Raw genomic sequence first — 13,539 nt, forward strand, 5'->3', positions numbered from 1 at the left:
AAACTTCTTATGGCCCCTATCCTAGACTCCGGTGAACAAAAACATAGCGTATAGGTGAGTACAGCTCAGTCCTTGGATGACTGGCCACTCAACTGCCTCGAAAAGAGGCTATATACGCTGCCCTGTGCCTTGGGTGCCATCTTGGTACTGGAGAAGCGTGCTTCGGGTAGCCTTTTCCCGGCCTGCAGGCTTTCGAGGATCCTATTGATAGCATTAGTCATGGCTCGAGTACAGATGAGAGATACAGGTACCATTCAGCACCAACAAACTTAACTCCACATCCAGCCGTTCTCCTGATCTCCTTTTCTAGTTTCCCTCCAGCAAGGCCACCACCGGCACCCGAGTATCGTCCAGCTGACCTTCCTAGTATGACATGGGTGACTTTCCGGCGTCCGAGGTGCAATGACATCTGACCTCCGTGTTCAGTGACAAGCTGCTTGAGCTTGAGATCTGATACGAGAGGGAAACAACTCCCGTTGACGTAAACAGTCACCCCATCAAACATCCGTCGGCGAGACAGCTCTGCTTCTCTCTCTTCATCCTCCAGTTTTCTTGAATTCATGGTTGCTTCATGTCCTTTTCCTTGGACCTCATCCTTCACCCCTAGACTCTCACGCATCTTGCCTGGTTGCACGAGCATATCCTTTACGCTCCGCTGTGCCCTTTCCTTCACAGCCTTGGGGACCAACATCTTGCGCTTCACATCGTAATCCTCTGAGCCAGCACCCCATGTGTCGCTCAGACGCTTTCCACCAGATAAGCCGCTGCGAAATTGACTGTTGAGCTTGAGGTTACGAGACTCGCGCCAGCCAGTTCCGGGGCATGATTCAGGACGTTGGTGGCCGGTTGACGATGAGTTCCATGGGTCAAAAGATGCAGCGTGTTGAGGCTCGGCGGCCTTTCGTATAGGGTGTGACATCTCTTCTTCTTGCCACTTATGAAGGAGTTCGCCAGTTCCAGTTTTGTGTGAGTTGTGATGTGATGTGATGTTGTGATGAAGCGTTCTTTGTCTTGTGGGGGTTTGTTACTGTCATTTTCTTGTCGTTGTGTCATGTTGTGTCCGCTTTTGGCGCTGGCGCGTGTGACCAACCACTATATCCACGTCTTTCTCGTTGACATGTGCAGGACCTTTACGCGTAGTCACATGAGTCTGATTAAGGCGCTTACCCTATACTCCGCAATGACTTGAGCATTAATTGTTTTACATCTGAATACATGGTATGTTGCTTCCATGTGTTTTGAATGTGATGTTTATCTTAGCATGCTGTTCGATTTAGTTTTATTCCAACTTGGGCATACTTTGGACACCATAGTTGGATTTGTAGTGTCAGAACAAGGGAACGAAGACGAAAATCCTCTGTTACCATCATCAAAATCTTCAATCGAGATGACAAGATTTACCCCTTTCTCTCCTTCCCACCGTCCGGTCCGGAATGGCAAGGCAAAGACCATACTGTAGTCTGGTGAATTAACACAGTCCCTCATTGGATGAAGGAGAATGCCAACAAAGCGCGCTGCAAACATGATGTGCATTGGATCTATGTAATATCACGGGCCTCGCTCCAACTAGTGCTGTGCGGTGCACGATGAACCTGGTAGACCATATGTATACCTGAAACGGTCGATAGTTTGCTGCGGTAGGTTATGTTGGTAAACCAAACCCAAAATCCCCGTTACCTAGACGGGCAGACCTCCTGGCAGGCAAAAGTAGCAGGATATGGCCTGGCATTATATGACATACATACCTAGACTACTAAAGATGTAAGTTAGAGTGCACCCGCGGCTTGCAACCTGTCTCACGCGCTGCAGCGCGCGGGTAGAGCCGCGCGCCCACCTCAAACCAGGTGCCTACAATAGGTGCAGCACAGTATAGTACAGCACAGTACAGTACCCAATAAGTAAGCTAGGTAAGTTAAAACACGTCCGCTCAACTCTCATCTATCATCTTGATAAAAGTATGTATGTGTGTCATGCAAGGCGCAGGATCAAGCGCCTCAGGGTCAGGGTCAGGGTCGGGCTTGTGCTTGTGCTTAGGCTTGGACTTTGGCTGAGGCCTCTCTCTACCTATCTGACATACGGGCTCGATTTCATTCGAGTCCCTCTCAGTCTCAGCTCTCCAATCTCTCGCAGTTGCTCTTTGACCATCCTCCGACCCTAGCGCCTAGACCTGATATACATTGTCATGATACACGAATTGCCTGGACCAGTCGGTGCCATGTCAATCACATAACATCTCATTGAATCCCTGTCACTTCTCAACTTCATCACATCGATCCTTGTCTGAAAGGCCCGTTCCTCTCACAGCTCGGCCTTGAACATCCGCCCGGTGAACGGCCCGTCTCGTCTCGCCGAGTTTGCCTCTACATACATACATGTACATACTCCGTACAGGCACCAGCGACTCCAGCCCAGGCCATTCCATGTTCATGTTCATGTCATGTCATGACATGTCACGGTCTGGGGCCACCCAATTCCTCTTCCGCCCCCCTTCGTGAAGTCCTTAGATTACCTAGGCCCCTTCCTCCCTCTTGGCCCCCAAGCCTCAACCTTCGAACTCTTCATGGGTTCGGAGAAAGCCAAACACAAAAGACCGATCGCTTGACGGCTCGACCAGGATCGTAGGAACTTGATACAACCCAAGACGAGGTGGAGGCGTTGACCAGAACTATCCTTTCCTTGCTTAACAAACGAAAGCATTTGCCACCAATAATCCTGACCAGCATTTCAAGCACTACCTCCAATCACCTGTACGTACATTACAGTATGCATAACATACCTGCAGCACCCCCCTCTGAATTACAGAGATGTTGTGATCTGGCGTATTGCAAAGAGGTGTCTTTACAGTGCATCGGTATTATAACCTTGGCTTGATTGACGGTTTGCATCATATGGGCATGGCGGGTAACAGCATCTTTGACCAGGAGCACTGTTAATCAAATCCATCTATCCTCCCACTGCAATTTTCGTCCCTTTCATCGACTGGGAGTGACTTGAGAGTGACTGACATGCTGACATGGGCTACGCACAATCGAGATGTGGCTGTCTGCTTCATCAAGTTATTGTCCTCTGAATTAATTATGTGCTTCTGAGAATAGGCTGCTCAGATCAGGGGCTCTCCTCAGGAACTCATCGTCGAGGACCTTGGCCACCAAAACCAGGAGATATGACATCCCGACCTTTCAGCCACTTCTGCCCATTGACCTCCATGTGTCCCTAGCAGATAGGTCATACCTTTTGGCTTGTCAGAGATCTTTCGTGCTCTGTTGAAACACATATTCGTACATTACGAATTAACACTACAGTCGCCCGGCCTGCATGCACGCGTACGTGCATGCATGAAGGCTTCCCGTACCGTACATTAGCTGCCAGGTGGATAGACATCAAGTACCCCCAGCCCCTCAAACACCCCGCTGCTTGATGTGATGTGCGGGAAGGCTAACGGAGTGGGCAGCACGTAGAAACGCGATATTGTCACTTCACGCGATGCAATTGAAGGCACCAGGCACGACGCAAAGCCTTCCCGTTGTCGATATAGCTATAGCCTCGCCCTGACTCGCCACAAGGTGGTCCTGAGGCTGAGACTTTACATCCAAGCCGTGGCACCTTTCCCACGTAGCCATGATCATGATGCGATCCTGCAATATCTCGATGAGGACAGCCTGTGTCACGCAAGACTCTTTCAGTCTGCTTTTCACTGAGGCCCTTGTGGACTACCACTAGCAGATGCGGAGTACATGCTGCTTACCCGTCAAGCTCCAACCAGCATGATGCTGACAGGGAACGATGCTATCATGGCTTGGCTTCCCGCGAGATCTGTTTGGCTATGGCCCTGTGGAGCTTGAAGTGAGCTGGCATCCAAGTCGTGCCGTTATCATATGTAACAAGGCCACCCTTGTTGACTGACGCCCAAGGTCACCACAAAGGGGGTCGCTTTAGAGGCTAGTACTGTACAAGTGTACATCTCACTGAAAGGTACAATTGGGTCAGAGAATAGCGGTGAGGGTAGCACTAGGCTCTAAAAAGCCACTATCGGGGCGCAAAAAACTGACGGCACTTCATCGCTCTTTGAATATGATCTTGATACCATACACGATAGAGTCCACAGTCCCTGGAAAGACCGCGGCCTACTGCTCCATCAGCATGATGGAGAACTCGCAGCATGAAATTGGGTGCGTATGCAAGCATAGGTCAGATCTCTCAACAGGGTCGGCTACAAGGCAGAGTTACAGGAGCGCACTAAGCGCTGCCAGATCGCATCTGGGGATTAAGAACGCAGCGGCAGTATGTGGACAAAGCCCCGAACTCCGGAGGCCGGGGTGAGCATCCCACTGGGCAAACATCCCGGAGTCGTTCAAAGCAATCGCCATGCTCTGGTGAATGAAGGCAAGTCACAAACTTCAGGTTTAGTTCACGACGCATTATTCCCTGGATCGTGGCAAGGAATTGGTAGCAGGTCTTGCACGATGTGCACCGATTAAAATCCACACACGTCTAGAGACCCGACAGGAGACAACGACCGAGAAGACGAGGACACAAGATAGACAAGTAATCTGAAAGCTTCATCTGATGACCTCGGAGTCTATCGAGGTTGCGTCCTGGTCGTTGGGGAGCTGGTGGCGGCGGTGGGTGGTGTGCCAGAGACGTGGTGAGCTATCATTGGATCGAGATATAATGACTGGGCCAGAACGAAATGCCATCATAGCTTCCTAGTTGACCGCAAGAGAAGCACTCGTCGTACATGGCTTGGAATTGCAATTGATATCCCAATATTCGGTAGAATCACTGTTTGGAGACTGCATGGAAATGCAAGCATTGGGACTTAGGGAATTTCCTGCCTTCTCCAAGAACTTGAATGCTCCCGACACGTATTTCTCGGCTGGAGGCCAGTCTCGGAAGTGAAAATCGCCAAAATCTCCAACAGGGCCAAACTCGGTGGGGCACTTTTGTCAGCACTCAACAGCCCAGGCCCAAGTTACTCTTCCCACTGTGCCATCTGCATCTGACAGCAAGACGAACGGGTAGACTAAAGTCAGGATCCCCCACCAACGACTGACTAACGCGCACCGGTGTGCCAGGTAGTGGGCGCCCTAAGGCTCTAGAAGGTAAACGTGGCGACTCAACTCACTGGCTAAGTCTTGGCGACCAGGCTCCCCCACGGCATCTTGGAGCAGTCCAGTCAATGGCGGCTTAGACTCAAAAGGCTCACACGCGGGCCTAAGGACGGCTGGTTGGTTTTGAAACACCCCAACAGGGGCCCATGTTTGCTCTTCCCGACGATAATGCATTTCTAATTGGTTAGCTTTTAGACATGCAGCTACATAGCCGCTGTGCAGAACATGCGAGTGCTCAAGCCAGCATGTCCACCATGCCATCCTTGTCGACCGGAAGCAAGGGCGGCTGCAGGGACTGAAGCTTCTGGGAGGCCAGGCTCAACGATATGTAAAGCAGACCAAGCCCTTCTTGGATAATGCGAGGATAAGAACGATGATGGGGAGCATCACCAACCCTACCGCGCGATGACTTGCACCTAAGGCAATGTGATTTCCGAGGTCCGGCAACCAGAATCATAATGTTTCGTATACGGACTATTTGTCGATCATGTGGTTTCCGAGCACATACGTTGGGTCAAGTCCTCGAGGCAGTCACTCTGGCCCATCACGAGTTGGTTTGTAAGTCAAGGAACAAGTCACCAAGCCACAGCACTTGAATTATGGTACCCGAGGGTTAGACGATACTCCTAAAGATGCAGCAAATGGCTCTCCGAAACCACGGAGAGCATACATAAGAATTGTCGGGTTTGTGGAATAGTCGTTGCAGTGATATGAACACACACGAAGACAGTGTGTTAGATATCGATCGAGTGCTTCAGGGATGGGTCGTATGGCTGGTACCGAGATTGGCTGATATGAATCCGAACCAAGCCGACGACGCGGTACGTAGTTGACATTCATGTGTCGAGCTTAGACATATAAGGATCTGTTAGAATATCAATGCCTGAAGGATTGATGACTAGCTGCGAGGATCTGGCCACAGTCCACTCGTGTGCTAAACATGTTGTTTGCCTCGGGTCTAATTCTGTTGAAGTGTTTTTTTTTTGTTTTTGTTTTTTTTTGAAGGGAACGAGTTTATACCAGTGGATCAGATATAAGGAAATGGTACGATGAGGTTGAGAAAAAGCAAAACTGCATTCCCCCATGCGCTGTCAGAGTAGCATCAGCGACAATAGCTTCACGGACATGCCCGGATCAGACTGCGCGGGGTTGTTGATGCCTATCGACTGATCACGGAATGGAATACGTGAGAGGTTGGGCTGAATGATCGAATGCCAGGTGTCGCAAGATTGGGTTGCTGGATTGAGATCATTTCCCAACGATGGCCTGTCTCAACCCATCCAACGCATGCTCATAACACTATGGGTATTTGAGACAAGCATTCCGTATCAAGAATAGATTGAGGACGTCTTCTGAAGGACTCGGGCCATGTTGTGTGTGGCTGGACATGTGTCCTCCATTGAAACGTGCTGGGCAACGTGGGGTAAGCCAGTCGGGGGAAGCCAGCTGTCAAGCTCCAGTATGCAAATACGGCGGGCCAGTTGAACAGATCGGCCAGTCGTCTGTTCAAATTTGCTGGATGGGGATGGGAGTCAGCTGCTGTGATTGACATCCAGCCCAAAAAAGGCAACAAACAATTACCTGGAACATTGCAAAGACACCAGAACGATGGTAGAAAGCTAGCGAACAGCCAAATTGATATCAGTAACCACAATTTCTCTGGCGTCAATGTAAAAAAAACGTTCTTGCTCCACATCCCTGCTAGCTCAAGTAACGGCTGGAAAGCCAGCATGCAGACTGCAGAGTACGTCCCTAACTTGGAGATTTTGCCTGTAGAGGGGTAGATATCCTCGAGTGTCCTGTTTAATCACTGAATTTAGGTCAGGGCGTGAGGATTGTTCCCAAGAGAAAGAGAGACAACAACCACATGTTTTGCCTCTTCCTCGTTTGATAGATGAGGCGGGTTAGGTTGGATTTGTGACTATAACGGTTGGCAATGGTTGGTGGTGGAGACTAGAAGCGGGAAGAGATCGAGGGTTCCATTCCTTTTGGGGTAAGGTTGGTGGAAGTATCGGTACTTTCTTTGCCCGGAAATGCCTGCCACAGTGCGCCGTTTGTTCCTTCCCGTTTGATGTGCTCGGATGTTGACATCCCTCGGAGCGAGACTCGACGGAAGAAAGAAAGAATGTGGAAGGATAAGGCAACCAGCTGGGTATTAAGTTGCGAATTTCGACAATTTTATCAGAGACCATGGCAAAATGATCACCAAGGAAGCAGGCTTACTTTTATCCTAAGTTATTTTTTGCATCTGCTTTTACATCCTTTCTTCTGTCTTGTTTCTTGCCATGGCCCTCTTCTTTCCAAGTGCAGTTATTGAGGCGAAGTGGGAAAGAAAAAGCAATTTCTGTCAAAATATGCATGTGTCCCAGACTGACAGCTTAAAGACAAGGACTTATCATATTGCACATCGGCTCGCAACCATAGGTCTCCTAGTGTGAAGTCCCTAATGTGAAACCAGCCGGCTCCAGACCCGAGTTTGCGTCTCATGTGCTGAACTGATCTCTGTTCTAAGCTGTTCTCGATATGCATCTCATGGTACCTGCATCAACCCTATGTACTTGAGTTAGTCCAAGCCTATGAGATAATCCTATAGCCCCTTAAGAAAGTCTCACCTTGGATTGGCCAGGGTCGAGCGTATTGTACGAGTTCCTCCGAATGGTTGCCGCCGAGTCACTTGTTTGGCGCCAAACCCCAGCCTCGCCTGCTTGGTACGAATGTGCCTATTTGACAAGGAATAACCTGCGAGGTTGATCTCCCTCATACCCGTTGTCGTCTCTAGGTTCCGTCAGCACCCGTGTTAGCCTCTTGCCCAGCCTTCTCTTTTCTCTCGGCTGCAGGAACCGATGATATCCCATCATGCTCTCGACGGAAATCTTGCATGAGGCTGCAGTACGCTCGCTACCCTTGTGTACATTAGACGCCTCAGTGTGCAGTGCAACAGAAGAGTTATACGCCGTTGTTTTTAGTAAAACCCTAGAAATATTACCCACGTCTTACTTTATCTATGTCCGTTGTGTATATGCATGCTCTATCGCTCATCCATGCTCACTGAAGGTTCTCCACAGCGAAGTGTCAATCAACGAACAAAAAAGGGAGGTCTCATTTTGGCGAGACACCTAGACACCCGGGTAAACACAGGCTACGGAGTACAACCCTCATAGTTAATGGAAATTTACTTTTGAGCAAAAACCCAGCGGAGGCTGGGTTTCAGGGTGTCGTGGCTGACTGGAGGTAGTTCGTTAACTTATCCGCAATTATCGGAGAGATCGAGAAAAAAAAGCCGAACATCTGCGCCATTTGCCATATGAGGCAGGTCGCGATTTATTTGCCAGACGCTTAAGCATGTGCGGCCGAGATACCTTTCTTAAACAGTCAGATTTACGTGAACATTGTAGATGCAATGGGCACGAGAGGCATATGGCAGTGTCTTGGCCGAGGTTTTCGGAAATCTATTACTGACCAAAACAGAATCTATCATGAGTGGGGAGTGAGGTTCATTCAGTCTTCGTCGTTGGGTTAGTTGCTAGTCTTCTCCACGTATTCTCGAACGCGATCGAAATAAACCCTAAAGGAAAAAAAGACCGAACGAGCCAAGCCAAGGGATGACGTCCCTACGGTTCAGCCTCGTGGCATTATGTGAATCATATGCATCGAAGAATATCATACATCCACTTATGCACATCCCAGGACCAGCTTCTTTATGTATGCATCGATATGCACCTTAAGAGGGAGTGGCAGCCTGGCCCTGTCACACTGGCCCTGGTTGGATGAGCTCCTTGTACGTCTTGCATAAGGTCCCGGTCAACGGTGCGTAAGGACCATGTACGGAGTAGACACACATACAGTACAGTAGTGCCAGCTTGGTAGCCAGCATAAGATCTACACCACAGACTCGCTAAGTTTGTATATCTCGAGGCTGTTCGTTTCTAGACCACTCTTGCCAGATATCTGGTTTTCAATCTCCATCATCACGATTATCGTGGTCGGGAAGTCGAGCCGCTCCGAGGAAGAACCATGAAAAAACTTGTCTTCTCACTAGTAACAAGAGATCCCCGCCCACGAACGTACCACCCTGGTCAAAATGGTGTTAAACCCAGCCTCGACACCCTTTATCGGTGCCTCGGTATGATGTGGTAGGTACTTTTGGGTCGTGAACAATGGATTGTTGATAGTTTTAGAGTTTGCCAGCTGGATTAAGACTCCGAGCAAGACCCTTGACCTTTCGTGTTGACTTTCGAGATATTCGCTGGGCACAAATAATGGGTCAGAAGCAATTGAACAGAAGTGCCACTGCCTCTGTGCTAGGCTCGTGATAGTCATACGTGGGAAACAGTTGACGTAGGAGGCTGCTGGGCAGTGGCATCGTATTCAGAGGCTTGATAACAAGTGTAAAGACTTGGAGCGAGGAAAGCAAACACCGGCGTCTTGACAGAGAGAGGCTAGGACTTACAAAGTCACATGTCTTGGGAAACGGGTGGCTGAGCCGGTGCCCAAGTCTTATTGATTGAGTGGAAATTATGAGAAAGACCATCGAAACTTTGTATCAAGCTGAAGCAGCTGGTCAGCTGTCAAGAGCTCAACAAAGGCGGGAAATTCTGGGCCCAGAGTTTGTACATGCGTTGTCTGAGCGTCGGTAAATCTCGCGGGAGGCTACCTTGCCGCCGAGTCTTTCTCAAGGGAGAGAGAGGTAACAGTAGCAGAGGTAAAACTGATCTCAAGTGAGACATGATACCTGGCAAGTAGCTCGTCGAGACCGCCACAGCGTAACTCACAGACCCGAGGACATTCGGCCATGGATCAGGAACCGTGAAGAAGGTCTTTTATGAATAATAAGAGACCCCGCTGGTAATCCGGCACTGTGCTCAACTGGGCCCTCAGACCCCTTCATCGTTTTCTCGTGTGCAAGACATCCATCATTGGTGGGCCATAAAGCTCAGCCACGAGGACGATGACTTGATGTTCAGCTATGCAGAACAGAGAGAACGGAAACTCCACATATGCCTTATCAACGAATCAAACTCAATAAACACCAGCAGCGGATGCTTGTTCCAACAGCCTAGTCAAAGAGGGGAAATCCGGGCAGCTCGGAGAGCGGCGGCGACCCATGCGATTATGGCAACATGGGACATGAGAACTTGCCGGGCCATTAACGGACTTTCGCATGGCCGTGGGCTCGGGCTTGAGCAACTGTATGTAGAGAGACCGGGATGCTGATGTGGCCAATTCGCTCAGGCAGGGTTGGGAGGAGGTTGGCAGAACAAGAGCATTGACAACTGTAGACCAATGATCTTGGGCCGGAACCAAAGTCATTGAGCCTCTTACAGAAACTTGACTTGGTGAGTCTCTGTTCAAGACCTCTCCCTTCACCATCGGTGGCTGTTCCTGCGCAAGCGAATCCCGTAGTCAGAACTTAGTGAGAGTACACAGCCTTTCCGCTCCTAGTCTGCATGATGCCCCCATTGTTGAATTCTCGGCACTATGGAAAGGTTTTTGGTCGCATTTGGTTTCTCAACTTTTTTCAATAAGAGTTGTTGGTAGTTGCACAGAAATAATGGTGCACAGGCTGTCCCCCAAAGTAACGGTCCCGTAGTGGTTTGGCGCACCGTTGAGAACTACGATTAAGCACCTAGGTATGTAGGTAAGGCAGTTATAAGGCAGTTAACTACCTTACCTTACCTACAGATCGATCATTCGGGGGTAAGAAAGCAGAAATATCAGAAGCGCCGAGAATCTGGAAGCGCAAACTCTGATGCCATTATCCTCTCCCTTCCTTTGGTCTAAATATCTTCTAGTTGGTGTTCGAAGTCTTTGATTGGATGAACCTGGTTGAAGAGCTCTGGAAACTCAATCGCAAATATAGCCCGTACTTCACATGGGGAGCAAAGCCCTCGGGTAATTTGCACAGTGCTGTGCCGCACTTAAGAGTAGAAGGAAGGAGGGTGCGAAAGAACCGAAGTCAACCAAGAGTCGAAAGCCGACGAATGGCGTTAAAGCGACAAGAGCACACAATAACAAAGACAACACACAGCGCAACACACTACTAGCACATAACACGACACTGACACGACACGGCCACAGGAAAGCAACAACACAACCGGATAGACAAATGAGAAAAGCCCAGCCCACAACAAACTGACGCGACACAAAGGCAACCTGGACTCTAGCGCAGCCGTGGACGACACCAGATAGACTCAAAGCCGTTTTTGGATGCTTTGATAACTGTTGTTCATAGCCTGAAGAGCTGCTGATGAAACAAGGGCATGAATGATTCCTATAACATCCGTAATCCTGTCGGAAATATCCAGTGAATGCTTGCAGTTAAAGAACCTGGCCAGTATCACCTCAATTGTGTATGTATGTACATACACGGGCCAAGCATCTAACCAGGGATTGATGTGATTGAGTGGGAAATGGACGACAACAAGGTCCGCGAGGAGAGCAAAGACCAATCAAATTGACCCTTGTAATGTGATCTACGTAGTCAATCTCACTGTTTGTGAACAACTTATGATCGAGGTGACTTGGGTTTTGGATGAATTGACGAGCCGAAGCCAAGTATCTGAGGCGCAACTTGAGAGATGATCATGGGAAGTGTATCACCTAATGGAGGATTTGAGTAGGGTTTCTCATGTTATGACTTACTCTCTAGACGTCTCGAAGTTGTATCTTGAACCGATGCTGTGTGCGGGCTTTTCCTGTCGCATCAAGCGGGTGCTGAGATGCACTGTGGGTGCACAGTAACTGCTGGCGCGAGTAAGCGGAGTTTGAGCTGCCAGGGGTTAATGACACCAAGCATCGCTCCCGTCTGTTCCCCCCCCGGATCCTTCATCCTTGCACGCTGTGGCCTGGGTAGCCCTGCCGGCCCCGTGGCCTCCTGTAGCCACTGGGATTTCTGGGTGACCGATCACTCTATCCAGGGAGAGACCCCAGTACTAGTAGCAGTCGCGATACCTCAGTCGGTAACTGTACGAACAACCGCTGAGAGAAAACCCATGATCAACTCCCTCCTCCGCCCAACGCACTTTGAGGTGGCATGGTGCTACGCTGTTCTGGCTACACCCCAATGATATACCTCTGCCCCTGTAGCCGCACCCCTCGCACCACCCACCAAAGTTGCTGGGAGCGCTCTTTAGCTTTCAACAACGCCCTACAGAGAGTCCTTCCTCCACCGAGTTTGTGTGCAGGTTGCGAGCTGGATGGTCCCCTGGTTCTGTTGTGCGTTGACAGGAGAGTGCCCAGTGCACATACGGCAAGCGGAGGGACAGGCTGTATATTTCTCTGGCCACTTCTAGACAATGAGATGAGGAGGACGGAATATTTTAGGAATAACACGATGCATCTGGGTCATGTCTGGTTGTGTGCTCATGGAAAGACGAGATATCATCAAAAGCCTTCAATGCTGAGGACAGCGGGTACCCAAGCATTGAGTCTCAGCTTGAACCCAAGCATAACACAGTATGCATCGTACCGTGCGTGGTCAGGCCAAAGATAGTATAGTCTATTTCATGATCCACGCCAGCACACACCTGGAAAAGTCAAGGGCGATGTCGGCTCGTACGGTGAGAAGGGTTTTCAAGTTCATTCTTGAGATAATTCATTGTTGACCATTTTGTATGCCGGTTTTTCGGAAGTCAAAAAGACGATAGACTCGCTACCCACGAACAATTGCGAGGGAGATCAGCCTTAGAAATTAGGTGTTTTCTTTTCCTTTATCGCTTTGGACCTTATCAACCGTGACAATTCTGTGCCATGCACACAAACCTGTGAGGTTCAAGGAACGAGCAGAGCATGCAAGTGGTCCACTGCACCCCAAATAGACTCATATTGGGTGCGTGTGCATACATAAGGTAAGGTAGGTACAGTACTGCATGGTCGTTCTTTTTAGTGCCGCAGGCCGTTGAGCATGATTTCGTCAAATGAACAATACAATTCAGGCCTTTCAAAGCTTTTGCATACCTAAGAAGTAGTCTTTCCTTGATTTTGGAATATCCTCTATCATTCTCCGCCTCTCGTCTGCTCATAGAAATGGCTTTGGACTTCATCTGTGGATGATGTTCTTCTCCTGCCTCTCGTCTACTCTTGAACCAGACTAACTAAACTAAGGATTAACCCCTCTTTGCCCTTGATAGGATTAAATCTGTGGTGGATATCTGCCACACCCTTTCGTTCCCTTCTCACCAAGGATGGATTCTGTTTCTGTTTCTTATGCCCCACACTCCCTCACACTCCTCACCAAGCCAAAGTGCACTCCCCCATCGTCTGTCTTCCCCCCCTCCCCCCCGTCCCGACCTGCCTGCCTGAGGGGCGGGTATTGCTCAAGGCCCTGAGGGTACTGAGGGTACCTCTACCACGGCCATTGATCAAGCAAGTTGAGGGTACGTACCTCGCACCTGCCTCCTCTGTTCCTTTCTCTTCATTCTGCCCTCAC

The 13,539-nt window shown here is 49.6% G+C and overlaps 1 protein-coding gene across 1 annotated transcript; it reads right to left on the minus strand.

Moving 5' to 3' along the window:
- Positions 1 to 65: 65 nt before the first annotated feature.
- Positions 66 to 919, minus strand: J7337_005761 (uncharacterized protein; the record flags this gene model as incomplete). The annotated part of the gene is made up of 2 exons (XM_044823435.1): positions 66 to 201; positions 252 to 919. The coding sequence occupies 2 exons, from the start codon at positions 917 to 919 to the stop codon at positions 66 to 68; spliced, it is 804 nt and encodes a 267-aa protein (XP_044681926.1).
- Between the last annotated feature and the right edge of the window lie 12,620 nt (positions 920 to 13,539).

This window comes from Fusarium musae, chromosome 4 (genome assembly GCF_019915245.1).
Source record: "Fusarium musae strain F31 chromosome 4, whole genome shotgun sequence".
NCBI lineage: Eukaryota > Fungi > Ascomycota > Sordariomycetes > Hypocreales > Nectriaceae > Fusarium > Fusarium musae.